The sequence below is a fragment of the Hyalella azteca genome, unplaced genomic scaffold, assembly GCF_000764305.2.
Source record: "Hyalella azteca isolate HAZT.00-mixed unplaced genomic scaffold, Hazt_2.0.2 contig5529, whole genome shotgun sequence".
NCBI classification, from domain to species: Eukaryota; Metazoa; Arthropoda; class Malacostraca; order Amphipoda; family Hyalellidae; genus Hyalella; species Hyalella azteca.
In genome coordinates this window covers 252,423-272,764 of record NW_025935717.1, presented here as the reverse complement: position 1 = coordinate 272,764, position 20,342 = coordinate 252,423, and the positions used below count along the sequence as shown (strand labels likewise).

The window sequence follows — 20,342 nt, the reverse complement described above, 5'->3', positions numbered from 1 at the left end:
TAAAAATATTAAACTCTAAAGTACCTATATGAACTACTACCTACAATCTATTATGCTGGTAACACCCAAAATAGATAATTAGACAGAAGCCACCTGTGAATCAAACAAAAAAGGGCAATTTCACCTGAATCTGGCCAATTTCACCTGTTTCTATGACCTTTCTATCATTTCTCAATTTCTTCAGTGAAAAACAAGAAAAACAGCCCTTTTTCACAGGCAATTTTTAAAAACCATCCATGAACCTGTCGTTTTCACCTAGAATTTTTAGCACCTTCTGCCTGAAAATCAAAATTGGGATAACAACTTGCCCTAATTGGAAAATTTGGCAGAAATATCTCTGAATGCATCAATGCAACTAAAATGAACATGCTTGTAGTTGTAGATGTAGTCAGCTTCACCTGTATGCTATTGCTGTATCTATAATCTGTAGCTCTTGGCAGATTTCTTTAATAAATTATATGTATAGGATATATTGTATATTTTTGCCTGCAATTTCTGGAAATTACTGTGTAAATAAACTTTTTACTTGTAATATAAAGGAAACTTTGCCCAATATTCAAAATTAGAATTTGCCTATTCCAATGGTCTTTGACAAATTTCTGTATTAAAAATTAAGAAAAACTATATATTTTGGTCATATTTTTTCAAAATTTTGAATAAAAGATTTTATATTCATAATTATTATAATTTTTTTTGTAATTCAGCCCACTAATCCAGATTCAAAATTATATACTTACCTAAATTTAATGCTGGTGAGACTGTCTCAACAAAAATCATGTCACATTTTAAGATTTTTAATATCTATATACTTCATTTCAATATAGATATATTTAATTTGCAAAATGCAACTTTTAGCTTCAAGTAGGTTCCCAGGGCAGAAAGTGGGTGAATATAAAAAGATCTTTGGCAATGCATCAGCAGCAAAATTTATGCCTTCAGAAGATCTTGCCACACATTTGGATTGAAATTATTGCATTTTAAAAACTATTGCAAATCTGAAAGATTGCAAGTGCACACAGTAAGGTTTCAGGTGTATTGGATGGATTAGGATGCAGTGAAGCTTGTCTGAAAATCAGTTGTGATGAGTAAGTGTTGCAGTGCATGGAGACCAGGGTGCATCCGTGCAGAGAGTGCAAGCAGCGTCAACAACTGCCAAGATATGGTTTTTTAGCCCAAAGCATCGCTGGCCATTTTTCCGTTGCAGGGTAATTTTTAATAAGAAAGTGCTGCAAGCAACTTTGATAGTATATCCTTTACTATTCACGCACCGCAACACTTACACAGAACGCAACTCAGGATTGGAATTTTTCTACTTGTTTATGAAATCTTGTGGCTCTAACGTGACAAAATTTTAATACAATTGGAATCTTGCAGCCTGATTGTGCCTTTTTGTTAACAAATAGGCAGGAGGTAATTCATCTGACAGAAATCTCGCGGTTTCGGAAATGGCAGGAAAGTTCTAGTTGCAGACCTAAAGGTAGATGTTTTCCACGTTTAATGCAACTGATCCAGACAAGCTTCACTGCATCCTGATCCTGATTCTTCCCGCAGACAGGAAACCTTACTGAGTGTGAGTGTGCTTGCAGTCTTTCAGATTTCCATTAATTTCATGGTTATTTGTCATATGCAGTAATTTCAATCCAAATGTGTTGGCAAGATCTTCATCTTCAGAAGGCATAGATTTTGCTGCCGATGCGTTGCCAAAGATCTTGTGATATTCACCCACGTTCTGCGCAGTAGCATCATAGCATGGAGAGTAAGGGATGTACTATCAAAGTTGTTAGCAGCATTTCTTATTAAAAATTACTCAGCGATGCATCTTGAAAGTAGCTTGCAACGCTTTGGGCTAAAAATTCATATCTTGGCATTGCCAAGATATGTTGCCTACGATATGTTGCCCAAGATATGTTCAAGTAGAGGATGTTGCCAACTCAGTGAGTTGGCAACACTGCTTGCACCCTGGGTAGCCAGGGTAGGTTCTTTCTAATTTAATAGGAACTACATTTCCAGTCAATCCAGTGCTCCTATGCAGCTATGCCAGGCTGCCCATAATTTTTTTTATATATATTTCATTAATTATTATTTATAGAAATTTGCAGTTTAATAGTTGAACCAAACATTTTTTAATATATAAATATTATATTCAAATTAATTCAAAATAAATGAACTAGGTCACAGACTCTCAGGCTCACAGCCCACGCCCCCCCATGGGCCACGGCCATAGGTGGCTTAGCCTAGGTGCCACAAAATTTTAAGCAGTTATAACTTATTTATAGATGGTCATCTTCCACAATCCGCACCTTGTGACCTTGACATTGACAAGGCAGCAAGCCCGAGCAAGGCCGAACAGGTTCGAACCAAAACTAAGAAATGGAAACTAGGCCATTTTGGCAATTTGCCCTTTGGGCCTTTTGTCAATTGTTTCGATGTTAAAACTTAAAGAAGGGTTCTAAACTTCTAATATTGACGAAATCCGAAGTTTCAGATTAAATTTACACATAGATAATTGAACAATATATTTTCCAAAAAGCTAATAACATTCCTACTAGAACGTAATTGAGGAAGAGCATTTGACAGAAATTGTTTCACGAACGTCAAACACCGCGCATTCTGTCAAGCTTTTCGTCTCCCATGGCAACGAATTTCTGAATTCGGATCATTGTCAGTTCCGATCAAACGTAATCTCGCAGTTTCATTTTAAATATACATTCAAATTGCGTACGATAACTTCATTTTATACTACGTTGTTATTATATAATATAAGATATAACATAATCTAAGAAAAAAATGCATTTGCTAGAGAGGAATTATTAGATACTATTTCTCATTCTAATCAAGCTTATAAAAATATCTCAAATTTATTAGTTTAAAAACGCTTGTCGTGAAACTTTTTTTCCTGTACTATTTACACATGCTATCGTTCTAAAATTGAACAATTTCACTGTAATTTTATAATATCACTTCCATCAGTAAGAAAGTATCTCTGCGAGTTTCATCAGAAATTAGCTTCAAAGATCATAATTTAAAGTGAAATTTTAGCACTTACATTCGGGCGGGAATCCGTTTTGATAGCAGCATCGATGGCTGATGTGGAGATATGTGTGGACAACCTGGAGTCGTGTTTAGCTGCGGCTGAAGGAGGCTGCTCCAGAATAGAGTTGTGTTCTTCTTTGGCGGAGGGAGGACTAACTCCAACTCCTGCCTTCCTCGTCGCTGCTAAGAAACTTATCTCCGTTCCCATGTGAGATTTTACTCCTTATATTGTGGTTAAATCTATGGTTAATGGGGCATGAACTTTATTTGAAGTCAATGAAACCTAGTAGATTTTTTATTACATTTTAGGCACCGTTATATTCTATGAATGCAATAATGTTTATTTAGTTCATTTTTTACAAGTGATTACTAAATTTTACGTAGAGCATTGTCAGATTACTAATAATAATTGTCCGAAGACGGCTAACATCAATTGTTGAAGCCTAGCTATTTGAATTGAAATAATCTTAATAAATCAAAGAGTTAAGGGTTATTACTATGAAATCTCTATATCGTGCTCTCTAGATCTGTCTTTCATTTATTAACGATGTAAATTCCTCATCGACGCTTAATTGGGAAAATCAGCAGAAAAATTTATCATAAAGAACTTTTGGGTTTTTAATGTGTCTTTTCATTAACAGACAGATTCTATGTGAAAATTTCTTTTTATTGACTTCTTGCATATTTTGGCTTTGGCCAGTTTTTGCATGGTGCGTTGTCGCGGCGGTGACATGGTCTATAGCGACACCGAGGCTGAGCTGTTACTACACGAGGCTGAAGATCTCGTTAGGGCGGGGGCTGATGGTCTGGTATTTGGTGCCCTACGGAGTGACGGGTCTCTGGACGAGGACCTGTGTCGGCGAATGAAAGCGGTGAGTGTTGCCCTTTCTATTGACACAAAGGAAAAAGAAGGTGGATGGTACCCTTTGTGTTGACCCACCGGAAAAGAAGGAGGGTGGTGTCCTTGTGTTGACCCACCGGAAAGGAAAGTGAGTGGTGCCTTTTATATTAACCCACCTGAAAAAGGTGGATGGTGCCCTCTGTATTGACCCACCGGAAAAGAAGGTGGGTGATGCCCTATCTGTTGGAGCAAGAGAGAAGTCAGTTATCATGCTGGTGGACTAGTAAGGGAGGTGGGCGGGGCCCTTTTGTGTAATATTGGGCACATAATGGATACACGACTCTCTACACATTTTATATGCTCAAAGTCTAATAAAGCCATCTAGTATAAAGTTAGACGTTGACCAGTTAGAAGCAAGATGTTGGCTTCACCATAATATTTCGAGGAAAATAATGTTGAAGGAAAAGGTGCGTAGTGATTCTACGCGGAGGAACGGAGTTAGCTTCAAGTCGCGTACTGTTGCGGAATATTTGTGAATTATAACACAACAGTTATTCGATAATAAAAACAATTTCTAGAAGACAACACAATTGCAAATAAGGACAAGTCTTGAGTGATAGACACGTCATGCACGATCAACGTCATCTAGTATAGCAGAAAAGCTCAGTGGTTCAGAATACCAGGATTGGAGCAGTGAGGTGCGGGTTCGATCCCAGCTCGGTGCGACAATTCTTGTAAAAATCGTCGAGGAGGGCGGGCGGTCAAGCAACGTAAAATTGGAACAGTGAGTTGCGTGGCCGAGACCCGCAACAATTTGTGAATGTTCCGCGATGTTATGAATCGGCGACAGGTCTAACGGCCTTTTCACCGCTGACGCCGCTATTAATTGATGCATCAATGTCGAACATCCCATACAGGTGGCCGGCGCTCTCCCGTGTACGTTTCACAGGGCATTTGATCTGCTAAGCGATCCCGTGCAGCAGCTGGAGAAGATCATAGCTCTCGGCTACAGCAGGGTTCTTACGAGGTCAGTTTGAACTGTATCAATTTCTTAGCTGTCCTCTCACAAATGTTGCCAAGAGGGTGATTTATTAATGTGTGTACACCGAGTTCTTATTCTCTGTAAAAAATAGTGCCATCAGAAGGACAGATTTTAAAACTTTGATCGATATATTGTCAGCAATAAAAAATATGACTTTCTCGTCGGACAACCGGAATTATAAATATTGTCAGCAATAAAAAATATGACTTTCTCGTCGGACAACCGGAATTATAATTAAATGCGATGAAAAGAATTATAATTAAAAAAGAATCATAATTAAGGGCGTTGAATATCGTTACTTCTCATACACATTCAAGATTGCTTCCATTATTCGAGAACATTTTGATTATTGTTGGCCACAGCGCGTTGAGCAAATGTTAATTATTTTCTTGTGCGTTCTTTGACTCTAATGTAGTGTTAATAATTAATTAATCCTAATTTGAGTTTTAAATATAATCTCTTATCAGCGGCTGTGAGTCAACAGCCTTGCGCGGTGCTGCAACCATCAAGGCACTCGTCCAGGCAGCGGACGGCAGAATAGGTAATATCTTCTTTATGATTAATGATAAGTGAGTAATGCCTGTCAAATTATATATTCTAAATACAATCAAAGAATCTTGGCTACAAAAATGAATGAAGTTTCAGCTTTACACGTCGACATGACTAGATAGATTACTGCGACTGCATGGTTCGCTGTTCCGCAGGTATTAGTTACAGCATTAGCATTGATTGATTGCTGATTCATAGGTGGGTATTACGTATTAGTAATGGTTGATTGATGATTCATAGGTGGGTATTAGTGATGATTGACTGATGATTCATAGGTGGGTATTAGTAATGGTTGATTGATGATTCATAGGTGGGTATTAGTGATGATTGATTGATGATTCATAGGTGGGTATTAGACTGTTAGTAATGGTTGATTGACGATTCCTAGGTGGGTATTAGTGATGATTGATTGCTGATTCATAGGTGGGTATTGGTAATGATTGATTGTTGATTTATAGATGAAGTAGATGTTTGTTGTAAAGGATTGGTCCAGTGAGTTAACATTTAAGTACCCGTTTGATCAGCTGAGGGCTAGAAATTGTAAATATTACATATTAATAATTTATTAATATATATTATTAACTTGAACATTTATTCATACTGGTACGGCGATGAAGTGCACAAATCTAGTCTCATTATTTGCGCATCATTGATACAAAAATTTCTGCATTTTATATAATAAATTTCAGATAACCATGTTTTTACCAAGGACCATTGTTAGGACGATTAATTATAACCGTATAACTGCTCTCCAGGCCCATGAATTGCAAGATATGTTAGGATAAACCAAGTTATTAACAAGCTCTACGTACAAAACTTCACTCAGTTGTCACTATTTTTCTGACACTTGCACATTAATATTGCGCATTACCACTCATGAATTGTAAATATTTTCCAAAATTCATAAACGGAAGTGAAGTGACGGCTTATATGCAACCAAGTTGTGGACACAATTTCTATCATTTCCGTCCGCAGGTATCATGGCTGGAGCTGGCATCAAGTCTACCAACGTAGCATCATTTCCTCCCGTCCTCAGGTATCATGGCTGGAGCTGGCATCAAGTCTACTAACGTAGCAGAGATCGTAGCCTCCACCGGCGTGCAGTCGGTTCACGCGTCAGCCCGCGTTTGCAGGTGAATATTTTACATTCTTAGCTAAAATTTATTCTTTAAACCTCATCCAATAATTTAATCGATTAAACAATCCCATCTAGCCAAACGATATGCAATAATCGAATCGATTAAATGATCGCATCTAGTAAGGTATGCGATAATCGAATCGATTAAATTATCGCTTCTATTACGGTATTCAATAATCGAATCGATTAAATTATCGTTTCTATTACGGTATGCGATAATCGAATCGATTAAATTATTGCATCTAGCCAAACGGTATGCAATAATCGAATCGATTATATTGTCGCATCTAGCCAAACGTATGTTCCACTTAAAGAATTGTGAGATCCAGAGCCATTTTACTAGGTGTTGTGAAAGAGCTAATTCGGCCAACAATCTTCTGCCCTCAATCACTCTGCTGATGACTGAAATACTGCATCTCCAAGCACTTTTTTGGAGCTCTGTATAATATTTTATGAAGACCATAAAATGCATCGAGAGACCTTAATTGGAGCAAAAAAATTTGTGCAAAATTTCTAAACTCAGACAAATTTGAATCCTTTGTCACAGTAATCCTCTCTCATAAAGAGATCTGGCTGGTCTGAACCTGGCTAGAAGTTGGCAAACAAGGCCTGTATCCTACTATCAATAATAGTTACTAGTTCTTAACTCTGCAAGCCAAAAATTAATGGATTTCTAAGCTATACCCACTAATCACAGGCGTGCAATCGGCCTCATGTTACCGAAGCAGGTTTTGATAGTACTGCACGTGTAGCTTGGAATTGGTATCTTGCATTTCAATTATAAGAACACAATTTAATTTAAATACAAGATTCCGGCCAGCAGCAATGAAAAAAATCAGCAATATCAGGGCAGCGCAGTGTTTGCAAAACGACTGTCTCAGCTGCCATTGATTTTCATACTTTCGTATTGAAATCACACTTCTCATACATTCATACCATTGATTTTTCGACACTTTCGAACACATACGAGCATAATACAATCTATTTGCTCAGTTATTTATGTATAAATTACAAATTACAGTTGGCTTGTGATCTATACTATAGCTAAAATAATGAATCATGCTCATCAATCTATTAAAGTACTTATATAAGTTCAATATCGTTCCACAGTATGTATGAAATATGTCAATAAACACTCATACCGTATTACTCCCAGGACATGGTTAGAATTTTGTTATTAATTATACTTTGATCATTTTATTTATATATATTAGCTTACTACATATATTATATTAGCTTACTACATATATTAATATGTAGTAAGCTGTCGATTTTTAAACACTCGTATTCCACATATACTCGTACATCAAAGGCGCAGTTCAACCTCCGTGACGGTCAACATGGGGTCGACCGACGATACCACGCGATGGGTGTGCGACGCAACTGAAGTGAAGAAAATCGTTTCTATAATGAATAATATTCAATAAATTATACTTTAAATCGAAAATGACAATCATACTCAAATGAAAGACCCATATGCTCATAAATGACACTCATGCATAAAATTAATGCCCCTTAATGCTCAAAAATCCCACTTCTGAAGTTATCGAATAATTATGGAACTAATTATGGAAAACTACTGTTGTGGACTATTGAGCTGTAGTATTCTAATCCAGCATTTTTCATATTATGATGCAGTCGCAGTAATCTATCGAATCATGTCGACGTGGAAAGTTGAAACTTTATAAATTCCTCAGTTGTATGAACTTGTAATTTTTATTTTCCTGTATAATTGCCATTGGGAATTTAAAGGTAAGAAAACGTGTTGCTCGTAGAGAAACGTACAATATTGTTTATTGTTCGTCAGTAGAGCCTGTGTGGTATCAATACAGATGTCGTTATCACAGACTGATTATTTTCCTATCGTGCATTGAGTAATCTGCTTCGAGGGTCCTTCTCTATATTAAATATCACTTTTTTTCCTGTCTAGTTCTTGAATGTTACCAGAGATATATTCTAGTGTGATCAACATGCAGGCATACTTATGGCAACTTGTTCGTAAGAATTGAAGTTTTTATTTTTGCAAGATTCCTAATTCATTCATTTTTATATATCACGTATGGTAACGTTATTAATAGGCTAAACGGAAAAAATCATTTTACCCGGCATCGCTACTCTGCGAATAAAAAAATCTCGCGAGTCTTCGAAAATGCCGCTGTATGTGTGGATATTGTTTATATTATATGGGCCGCATCCATATACTATCGTTCATATACCATCGTTTATATACTATCGTGCATTTGCATATACCATCGTCCAAAGACTCTTGGCGAGATGCACTTAGACGAGGCCAATAACGTGTACCGATCTTACGTATCCTTTCAATTGTATAACGAAGATAAAAATATGTGCACTCTCCGTACCCAAGCCCTGAGGAAAGGTGCCAGAATTTTTTCTGTGGTGGGCGCTGCTTTCCCTCGAGATTAAATACACGTCTTTCACTGTGGAGTTGAAAAACTTAAAACAATGCATCAAGACGTAGCCTATGAAGATGATTATCAGCGAACAAAGTAACAAATGAAAAGCAAAAAGAACCAACTACTCAGAAACAGCGATATAAAATTCAAAGAACTGGTGCCGCGGTTCTCCCTATTCCACCAATAGAAGAAAGTAGGAGTAAATTTCAATTTATATTACGATATTATGCTGATGTATTTGTTCATAAATGAATTGCCTTCTACCTTATGGACCTGTAAAAGTATGGTAGCTATTTAGGTAAAAGGTCAGTTTTGAAGAGATCAGCTGGACAAAAGTCCATTCAAGATACCAGGTTATTGATGTTACTTAGGCAAATCAGCGGGAATGTTCTGTTAAAGCAAAAGATTCTAAGTGAACTTGCATTCTACTGTTCATCACCGTTTACCATTATTTGATTGAATGGTAATACGTAATACCCTATTGACGCTATTGTCATAGGAATAAAATTGTTGATTTAGATGTATTGGCAGTACCTATTGCTGCTAAACAACTTTGATAAAACGAATGTGATTCCCAATAAAATTTGCCGAATTTCAAGATTTAAACTAGAATTCATGTTTAAATATATATTATGTTTTGGGATTAGTTAGAAATACAGTATTGTACTCATGATTGTACTCGTCTAACAGAGTAATATGTCAGATTCATACGTCTGGTAGCTACATTGGAAGCAGTGTCAAACCGGGCATGGGTCACCTGCTCTCTACAGTCATGTAAGTTGAGTTGATAGTGTTGGTTGTGCAGATAGCGCTCGTGTAATGTGACACTGGATGGACAACTTGGAGTCGAACTTGCTGAAATGAGTGAGAATTTTGATATTTAAAAAATACCAATTTTACAGTATATAAAATGGTTTGGGAGTAATGATTACAAAACTTTCTACTCATTTAGTACGAGAAATGAAGAATTTATAATGGCTCTCTGAATTCCTATTGGGTCAGGGGCTACTGAGTATACTGACGGTAAACTGACCTAATGATCCATCTACAATTTCTATCAAATTAGCAGTAATATCATTTTTGGTTGTTGTCATGTTAAAGTTGTATGTATCTAATGTATGTACGACTACGGGTCATATTAATTATCAAACCTTTCTCAGTTTTACCTTGAAAGTTTGCCACTGTGTCTCAGACTCCCAGACCCCATCAGCCATCACGGCATCACCCATGTTGCCAGTTCCTGATTTTTCTGTGATTTCTTCATTCTTGTGTAGACCGTCACTGTGCAAAAGTGTGCATTGTGGTATTGACAGATATGTGATTATGTCACCGTGTGATTACTTAATTTCTAACCAGTGCAACTGCAATGCCTGATTGCCTGTCATCATGAGTCAGGCCTTAGCTAGCCCTGCTAGCCTAGCCCTAAGCCAGTCGCTGCAGTCAGCCTCACTTCCCTCAAGCTACCTGCTCTCTATCATGGCTCTTGCTTGTCAATTGTCATGACTCAGAAACATGAGACCATAAATGAATTATAAAATTGAATATTTTGAAAATATATGAAAAAAATATAATTAATGGCATCACTTTCACTAGATCAGTTGAGTTCAGTCATAAGAACTTTAATTGGTATTGGCCCTATTTTATCTTGTATCTGCTTATCAGCAATTTATTGTTGATATTTCATTCTAAATTTATTTCAAAATATAGTGACTAAATGAGTGAGCCGTAGGGCATAGGCATAGAGGAATAATCCAGTGCCAAAAAGTGCATATCTAATTTTTTGGACTGTGTTTTCTGACCCAAAAGGAAAAGCCAGAAGCCAGAACCCAGAAGCCATTTGTGAATGAGATAGGAATGCCTGTGTCATGTGTGCTAAAAATTTCACCCATTCCTATGGCAGTATGGCACTTTCCCAATTTCTTTTGTTCATTTAATCTTTAAAGAACATAGCAGTTTGCCCATGAGTGATATTCTTAAATCACCTGTGAAATGATCTTTTTTGCCTGTGATTTCTGGGGAAATCTGTCCAATATTTCCATTTGGTATTTCTGAGTAAATTCTGACTAAAGAAAAAGTTGAGTGGGTTTGATAAATTGCTCTTTGTTAATATACTATACTTTCTTCAAATGAAATTTTTAATTAAAGTAAAACCTTTAAAATCTGTGTTTTAAGATGTAATTCACATGACCTTACCAGTTACCCTTACCACTTTATTAATAAACAGAAAGCACAGTTATAATCAGAAAAAATTGAATGACCTTGAAAAGGCTTGATGTATTTTTAAATTTTCAAATTTCTTCAATTCTTTCTTAATTTTCACTGTACCTCATTCTTGCTAGTATTGCTACATCTCCAAAGACTTGGGCCAGACCTACATTTTTCTTCTAAGGTAAGATTTAATTCCTTATGCAATCTTTTTAATCAATTTTATGTACCGTCAACCGGGGCTACTCAGGACTGGCGGGGTAACTCGGGACAGTCCTCCGACACGGCATAAAACTGTTATTGTATCAAAACTAATTGGAATATTGCAAAACTAAATATAGTGGCGTAAACGTCAACATTTTTCCTATCTATGTAGTATAAAGGAAGTCGAAAAATACTACATTTACTAGCTTTGAATAATTACTGAAAAAATGGTGAAAAATGCTATTTTGAAAAGTTACTTCAGCTAAGGTCTGTAGTAAAAAAAATATTTGCCATATTAAAAAATTTTACTTACATAAAAGTTGCACCCAGGTGTTGGCTTGAAAACGGTATTTGCAGAATTTACATACCTCAATCCAAAAAAAAAAATGGCAGCCATTTCCGCATGGCGGGGCTACTCAGGACACCCCCAAAAACACATTTACAGTAGAATCTCAGTAAGCAAAGGCTCCAGTTAAGAAAAAAATTGATTAAAAACAAAGAATATTGAATACATTTACCTCGCTTGGCGAAAAACATTTCACTTATCAAAAAATTAGTGCATCATCGGTCATCACAAAATTGTGCATAGAATGTCATATACTATTGAATTGTGCACCAGGCATCATAGAATGAAAAGTAATAGACCTAAACTATGATTTATTTCTGCCAAACATATGATGATTGTCACTAAAACAATCCTTTCTGTTTCAGGTATGTTTTTCACGATTTTTTTATAGGTAGTAAATTCACTTAACCTAATTAAAATAGTGTGAAATTACAAGCTATCCTGTAAGCTTACAGATACAGAAAAAATGCTATAAGGCTGCTGATATGAAGCTTGCAGTGGACAAGGTTGTTGTAAATGCTCAATGGCATGTTCATGGATACGGTAATATCACATCAATAATACGATAATTGCATATCAATAATACGGTAATCAATGTATATGGTAATATCATATCAATAAAGAAAAAATGAGCAAAAATCACTGAAAATGTCATTTATTCTACCTCTGCATCATCTACAATGAAAGAGGAGGACTTCAGAGTACTGTTAGTAATGGATGAGTACAGTCTGCATGCTTCAAACGTTTTGAAATGAAGTTTTATTGCAGGTGTTTCACACTCTTTTTTTGCTTCTGGCACCTTACGAATAGCATATGGAATTTTTTTGAAGATGCCATTCGATAGCCCTCGCAAAGAGTTATAAAATGAGCCTAAACTTGTGTATGAAATGTTTCATGGTAAGAAGTTATTAACAAAAAACCCTCAAAACCGTCCTGAGTTGATGGTACTGTAAAATGGGGTAACTTGGACTACTTTTTTTTAAATGATGCCATTTTTTTACCAGCTAAAGTAAACTTAAATTGAAACGTGCAAAATACAGGTCTATACTCTAGGTTTACTTACCATAAATTGCTGGCTCCTGCCTCACATAGTCTTTATGTAATTCCAAAAAAAGTGATGGTCTTTGTTACCCCAGCTGTTGGGGTATCTTAGACTGGGTGGTAAAATCAATTATATTTTTTGGTAAAATATCTCCAAATGAATCCAGCTTTTGGTGCATTGTAATTTGTAGTAGAACTCTTCTAGTTACACATGCAAATGACAAATTTGAGGAAAGTGTCCTAGTTTGCAAATGGGGGGTGCTGCCCCCAAATGGGGGAACTTAGATCACCTAATGTCAGCTGTGAAGGAGTAATATTGACCGGCTCAGAAATTAAGTTAAAATTGCCATATATAAGACTCTGTAGAGTCTGAAACATAAAGAAAAACATTAACCCATTAATGACGAGAATTATTTACTGAATTTTTTTTTTTTTTTGTTTCTTGTGAGAATATTATCATTTGTGATGGTAATAAACAAAAAATATGTTCATATATTTATTTTTCGTTGTATGTGAAAAATTATAGCTTGATTCCATATGGAACCGCTCGGCATTAACGTAACGTTTCTTCAAACAACACTTTTTCCGATAGTAAATCAAGCAAGGTTATGCATAATGGATAATACGTATTCATAATGGACAATATATATACCGGTACTGATGATAAATCAATCATGGCAGAATACAATTTAATTTTTAGCATAGAATGCTTCCATTCATTCAAAATGAATAGGAAGGTTTCCCATTTTACGAATGTTTGTGGGTGCGTTCTCAACATTGTTTACGAAGCACTGCATTTGCAGTGCTTCTGATGTCTCTTTGCTGGCCAATGTTGTTGATTGTTGTATTGCACTTCATCAAGGATCAAAGTTGAAGGGTGCACTATAGACCCTGATTGTTTTATTTAGGGTCTCCTGCATTATTACATTTCCTAACCGATCTTTTTGAAAATTTATTGCACTAGCCATTCTTTTTTTCAAATGTTTTTTGAGAAGCCAAATGAGACCAGAATAGATATCATATATAATATGTTGGCTTGGGACCAATTGTATCATGTTTATGGGACCAATCCATGTTCCAGCCCATGAATAAGTTTCTTTTTGTATTAGATCCTCCGATTGGCTTCAATTGCAGAAAAATATCCTCTGATTTATCTGCTGCCCAAAGTTTATAACTAAATCTTGCGGGCTAGCCTCGTATATGTCGTAGTATATGACCACAGTTGACTTTCTTCTCTATCGAAAGTAATTGTTTTCACATTTGGTGATTACTGTTGCTGCAATGACTATTCTCGATAGGCGAGCAGAATTGCCAGTGGCTGCGTCATCTTAGTTATCTGAATTGCAGTATGTTTCGCTTGTTGCTGCTTCTGTGAACGGTTCAGTAGCAAATATTTGATCTTCGTGTTATTCTTCTCTCGAAATCTCAATTATTTCATGTGATGATCTGCCAAAATACAATTAGAAAAAAAGTGACTCGGGATGAACAATCGTATAGTGTTCAACGTACCTACTTTTCCAAATATTTCAACTTTCGGGATATATATTCCTAACAGCTCTAAAGATAATAGTTCACTAACAAATAACAGAAAGACTGTTGATCTAAGATCTAAATAAATAATTTTTAAGTACAAACAAGTTTTTGAAATACAATGCGTAACTATATCACAAAAAAAAATCTACTGGGAAAGTGAGATGACCGGAATGCTTACACTACTGCCGAGCGGTTCCATTTGGAACCAGACAAAATATTTCATGATCTAAAAGACTTTTAGAAACATTATATCACGTAATACCATATACAGAATTAAAAGTACTCTCTTTATCGATAAAATTATGCATCTAACTTATAAATAATATATTTTTAGAACGAACTACTTACGTTTCTCTGCAAAGATGTCAAGCCCTCCTGTCTGACACCCGGTACTTACAATCTTTTAATGTTAACTGAGCAGGGAGTACCGTAGTCGGTGCAGCAGAACCAAACGTTGCCAGAACACGTCCAAGATGTGTATCAAACCTACGCATCCACTAGTATATTGATTTGACCATACAATTTTATTATGAATCCATTTTTTTCCGCTGGTTCCAAATGGAACCGCTCGGCATTAATGGGTTAATAGGTGTATCAAACATGAAATATGTTATATACGTATGGTAATTTTAAATTTATTTCCAAGCCGGTCTATGTTACCCCATCAGGGCTGACATTAGGTGATCTAAGTTCTCCCATTCGGGGGTGGTGCCCCCCATTCTCAAACTATGACACTTTCCTCAAATTTGTCATTTGCATATGTAACCAGAAGAGTTCTACTACATTGCACCAAAACCTGGAGTTATTTCACCAGAAAAATAAAAAACTTGGAAGGGGTTCTATGACAGGCTTTAAATAATAGCTCTTTGTTGTGGGTCACATTTTTCATTTTTTAACCTACCTTATTAGATATGCATAATTTTTTATCTTTCTATTGTATTACGCAGCCTCAGTATTAGGCCTTTAATGCCCATTGACAAAATTTTTCTATGTCAAATAGTTTTTGAGTTCTGGGGGTTTTTGTTAAAAAAACTAAAAGTGGTCTAAGTTACCCCGGGAGTCTAAAGTTTATCAGTAGCAAATTATACAATTAATTCATAAACTATACCTAGATTCTTTAATCTTACCATTGAGCTTGATGTCAATGATGCCTGTTTTTCTTGTCAGCCAGATTTGAAAAACCCTATTTTACACCAAATATCATATCTTGAAAGTAAAACGTCATGTATTTTGACTAGGTACTTTGTGAGATCTCTCAACAAATTTTATTAGGAGAAAATATCTGTATCGGAGATCTCTATGAATCTTTTTTTTTTTTTTTTTTTGCCTCGATCAACCTTGTTTCAACCACTACCAATTTTATGACTCCCTTTCAACCCCTACCAATTTATCAACATGTTGAGTTCTGTTTTTGACCCGCATGACTTGATATCAACCAGGTTGCCAAACCTTACATATATTTTACTAGAGTGCTTTAAAACAACTACTAAATAACTACTACTAAAATAAGCTTCTGGAAGCTTTAATTTAATATACATAGGTTCTTTATCTATAAACTTGTTAACCATGTTCCATTTGCTTATTGAGAATTCATGTTTGCTGTTATATCAAAAGTTTGTATAAACAACTTTCATGCAAAGTTTATGAGCAAGTACAGTTACAAGGAATTCATCTCAATTTACTGATTTCCTTGATGTTTCCAGATGGATTCCCTTATATCTTGGACACTCTTTATTGGCTTGGCCATCATAGCCTTTGTTGGCTATTTTGGACCCATGGCCCTGTACAAAACTTTCTTCAGAGATGTAAGGTAAGAAATTAGAACCGATTATGTTCATAAGAAGTTAAGTACCGTAGTTTATATATTATATAGGCATATATAGTATGCATGTTCTCAAAAATATCATGATTTTTTGTGGAAAAAACATGTGTGCGTATATCTGTGTATTTATTCAAACTTTCAGAATCATTTTTCCACACTTTTAAAAAATGAAAGGCAAGTGCCTTCCTATACCCCTAATTCATATAATATTTAAAATAAAAGGTTACTGCTAGAAGGTAACTAAGAGCTTGCTATGTAGTCTACCATATAGTTTCTTACCAATCAATTACATGTCACTTGATGTTTATGCTGATTAAGAGCCATTGTTCTGAAAAAATATACCGTGGAGATAGGAAGATTTGTGGTGAGAGCCTCCTGATAATTATGTGATGCTGCGCACCACTGCTATGTTTGTTGTTACTGAGAGCCTATTATTTGAGACTTCATGGTGAACTGTTTAGGTAAAGCAACTTTAAAGATTATGAATCTTATATTGACAGAAATGTTAGGGTCTATGGTAATTGGTCAAGTCTTTTATATATAATGGTCATTTCAATGCCATGGAGGTGAGACATGAAAAACAGATGCTGTCATGCTACCTCAGTGGGAGAGCTTCTTTCTTATCACTGCCTGCCATTGTTTCTCAAGTGCATAGATACACATAGGTACATACATTCTTAAGTCCTTAATATCTGGCTTGCTATCTTCATCTTCAATTGCTCAATAATAAGTTGTTCTTTGTGTTGATGATTTACTGGAATAATGAAAATTATTTGTCTCTAGAAAAAGTGATTAGTATTGGTATTATTATTTGTCAAGAAAATTATTTATCAAGTTTATTATTTGAAAATTATTTGTCTAGAAAATTGTAAAGTCTCTTGAAGTTTGATGATGAAATAATACCTACGGTATTACCGTATGTTATTCTTTATGTTGAGGGTTCACTGGAATTTTTTAACTTTGAGCAGAAACTTGGATGTAGGACTTTCAGGAATAGGATTGTTGAGCTAGTTTAGTGGACACAAGTTAGAGATGAAGATGCTGTTACTAGGTACTAGTTGCTGCTGCTACTAGATGCTGTTACTAGGTCCCCTATCACCCCACTATGTGGAATGATAGATATTGCTCATCATTGGTTCTGTGATAACTCCTTGTGTTTAGGTTATCATTAAATACTAGTACTCATCATTTGACTTTTAATTATATTATTATATCATACTCATCATTTGACATAAATACTAGTACCTACTCATTTGACTTTTCATTAACTTGAACGGTGTGTACCAGTGTTTTTAGGTACATATAATGTCTATTCAAAACTCCAGCATGGATGTCACATTTTATTCATTTATTTGTTTAATCTCATTTCTATCATCTTCACTATTGATGAATAGTTCTGGTTCAAATGAATAAATAATATATATAGGCCTTAACTATGGCTAATGTTCCATACGCAAATACAAGATGTGCCTTTAAAGAGTCCCATAGTCTCAGTACAGGCCTTTGAATCGACGTGAATTCTTCTGGCCGCAATTTTTTAAATTTTGGTACTGGGTTATTGAAGCTGCATTGCCATTTGTCTGCTGTAAATATATTGTTAATGGTTTTCCAGTCTCAAATTAATATGTTTACTAGTTTTTAATGCAGGCAGATTAAAGTGTTTATGATAGGATTAGTCTTTAATTGTCCATTTACTCTAAAATTTAGTTTTGCAAATATTTCATAATTTTAACATTCTATTGATTATAATTGTATTCTTGAAATTTTTGAGCTAATGGAGCTCTGGTCTTTAGAATTATTATTAGTAGAAAATTGGTGAATTAACATTTAATTTTCTTTGCATTTTCAATCTTGTTTAATTTGAGATGTGAACAAACTGGTAATTTCAAACTTTTATTTCACACTGCTCCTGGTTTTTGGTAACATATATCAGGATGTACAATGTTCTTGAGGTTACTGTTCTCATGATAATATATTGGTACGTAAAATGTTCTAGACTAATAGCCCATTAAAAACTATCCAAATTAACAAGATTTGGCAAGTTCGCCTTACTGACTGACCGAGACCTCAATGGAGTTGTGATATTGTCACTTGGCATTTATATACATAGATGCGCGAATGTAATCCTAAATATAACTTTTTTCGTCCACTGGTTCCCTCAAATGTCTATTGTATTTTGGACAGTTTTTTTTATTTGTTCTTACACCTGACATGTTAATTTGTGTAGGTAATAGATATTGATCGCATAATTTTTATATTCGTGAAATTTAATCTTCAAATGCTCTGATAATGTTTTTCATAAGCGTTTTCATGAGCTTTAAACTACCCTAAATCCGGTAATTTTTCTGTAAATTGGAAAAATTGCTGTTAAGTTTATCGTTGTGTCAGTGGAAATTTTCTGTGATTGAAATGAAATAACCGAGAATGCGAGACGAATATTTCTTAATCTAGATTGACCACGGCGGTTCAAGTGCGATCTCGTAAAGCTAACCTCCCCGCAGTTTTCGGGTAAACTGTATCAAAATGGACTGACATCGTCGAAGTCAGTCACAGTCTCACAGACAGATAGTATGTATTCCCCGCAGTTTTCGGGTAAAGTGTATCAAAATAGACACTGACATCGTCGAAGTCAGTCACAGACAGATAGTATGAACTTGGATGACAATCGATCGAGTCTATCCTGCGAACATGAAGTTTCCGTGCACCGTCGCCCCTAAGCCTTCAACTACCTGCATCCGGCCACGCGCCCACCATTCATCCTACTCGGAACATACATCCTATACATGTATAAATGTATATATGTATAAATGCTACTCTGACTGACAAGCTGTAACGTCAATGTCGCTCATGTCGCTGGCCTTCAATAGAAACGATATATTTCATAAACAAATCCGAACCTCCATTTTCTAGCGAGATCGAAACAGCATCGTAGTTTTTATATAATAATCAAACCATGAAGTCGTACTTCAAACCAGTATAATACGTTTTCTGTTGACGAGTGACGAGTTAGTGTATTATCTGTTGATTCACGACTCGTGTTTCAAGACGGTAAAGCATATGTTGTTTTTATACTGGCATGAGGGAGTGGAGCATCCTTGTATTTTTGCTCCATTTGAATGCATTGAGTGAATTCAATCACACCTCACGGATTTGAAGAAGGAAGTTAGTTCGCTTTGTTCATAATGATAATGAGCACTCACGAGAAACTATACGCAGAAGAAACGAACAAAACCAAAGAATGGTGCGCACTAATTGATTGTGAGTAATAACTGGAGTGATGGGTGAGGTTCAGTAATAACTGGAGTGATGGGTGAGGTTCAGTAATAACTGGAGTGATGGGTGAGGTTCAGTAATAACTGGAGTGATGGGTGAGGTTCAGCAATAACTGGAGTGATGGGTGAGGTTCAGTAATAACTGGAGTGATGGGTGAGGTTCAGCAATAACTGGGAGTGATAGGTGAGGTTCAGTAATAACTGGAGTGATGGGTGAGGTTTAGTAAAATTTAATAAAAAGACCAGTAAAATTTGATTGAAACTCATCTGCTCGGTTAAACTTTTAACGCCCATCTGTACATATGTCTCCTTTAAGGTAGCGCTTTTTGTTCACGTCTGAAGCTCTTCCGTTTAATTGGACAAACATATATCTTAATTTCAGGCTGCGCAATGACCAAGTGTACATACATATGTAACCTGACCAATTTATTTCAATTAGCGAATTTCATCAATGTGGTAAGGTTGTAATATTGTGTTGAACTCTCGCAAGAAAATTGGTCGCTATAAGGTCAAATTAGCGAGTTGTACATAGTCTGGGTGGCATGAAAATTAAGGGAACGAGCTGACCAATCACCATTTTACCTACTGCATGACATGTTGCATGATATAACAGTCTTCTTCTGTTTTGCGTGTATACTGCATTCTCGTTTTACCGACGTTTCAACGTAACCAACGGTTACCAACCATTTCAACTATAGTGCATTTGTCAACGTCCGCGTAAGAAGAGGGAAGTTGTATTTTAAAGCTGAAATGTCATTTTATTTTCGAATTGTAAATTTGATTAAAGAATAAAATGTCGGTTTCATTAAAATATGAAAACAGCACTTGAACGGGTGTTACATGATGAATTTGAATTCGATCTGGTCTCTTTTTGATTACGCTGCTATCAAAATTATTCA

At 35.7% G+C, this 20,342-nt stretch overlaps 2 protein-coding genes across 3 annotated transcripts in view; both read left to right on the top strand.

Moving 5' to 3' along the window:
* Positions 1-2,975: 2,975 nt before the first annotated feature.
* Positions 2,976-8,447, top strand: LOC108677564 (copper homeostasis protein cutC homolog). Of its 2 annotated transcripts, XM_018165795.1 has the most exons (6): positions 2,976-3,241; positions 3,734-3,905; positions 4,792-4,901; positions 5,384-5,457; positions 6,502-6,598; positions 7,916-8,447. In XM_018165795.1, exons 1-6 carry the CDS (start codon positions 3,081-3,083, stop codon positions 8,028-8,030), a joined length of 729 nt encoding a protein of 242 aa, XP_018021284.1. In that variant the 5' UTR covers positions 2,976-3,080; the 3' UTR covers positions 8,031-8,447. The 2 variants fall into 2 exon arrangements, with proteins under 2 accessions (XP_018021284.1, XP_018021285.1); XM_018165796.2 differs by lacking the exon at positions 7,916-8,447 and having other exon boundaries at positions 6,441-6,585.
* A 2,786-nt stretch (positions 8,448-11,233) lies between these two features.
* The window catches only part of LOC108677553 (long-chain fatty acid transport protein 4), a 47,400-nt gene continuing 38,291 nt past the window's right edge, over positions 11,234-20,342 (top strand). Inside the window, exons 1-2 of the mRNA XM_047880532.1 lie at positions 11,234-11,409; positions 16,053-16,159. Coding sequence (XP_047736488.1) covers positions 16,053-16,159 — 107 coding nt within the window. The 5' untranslated portion in view covers positions 11,234-11,409. The remainder of the gene's footprint in view (positions 11,410-16,052; positions 16,160-20,342) is intronic.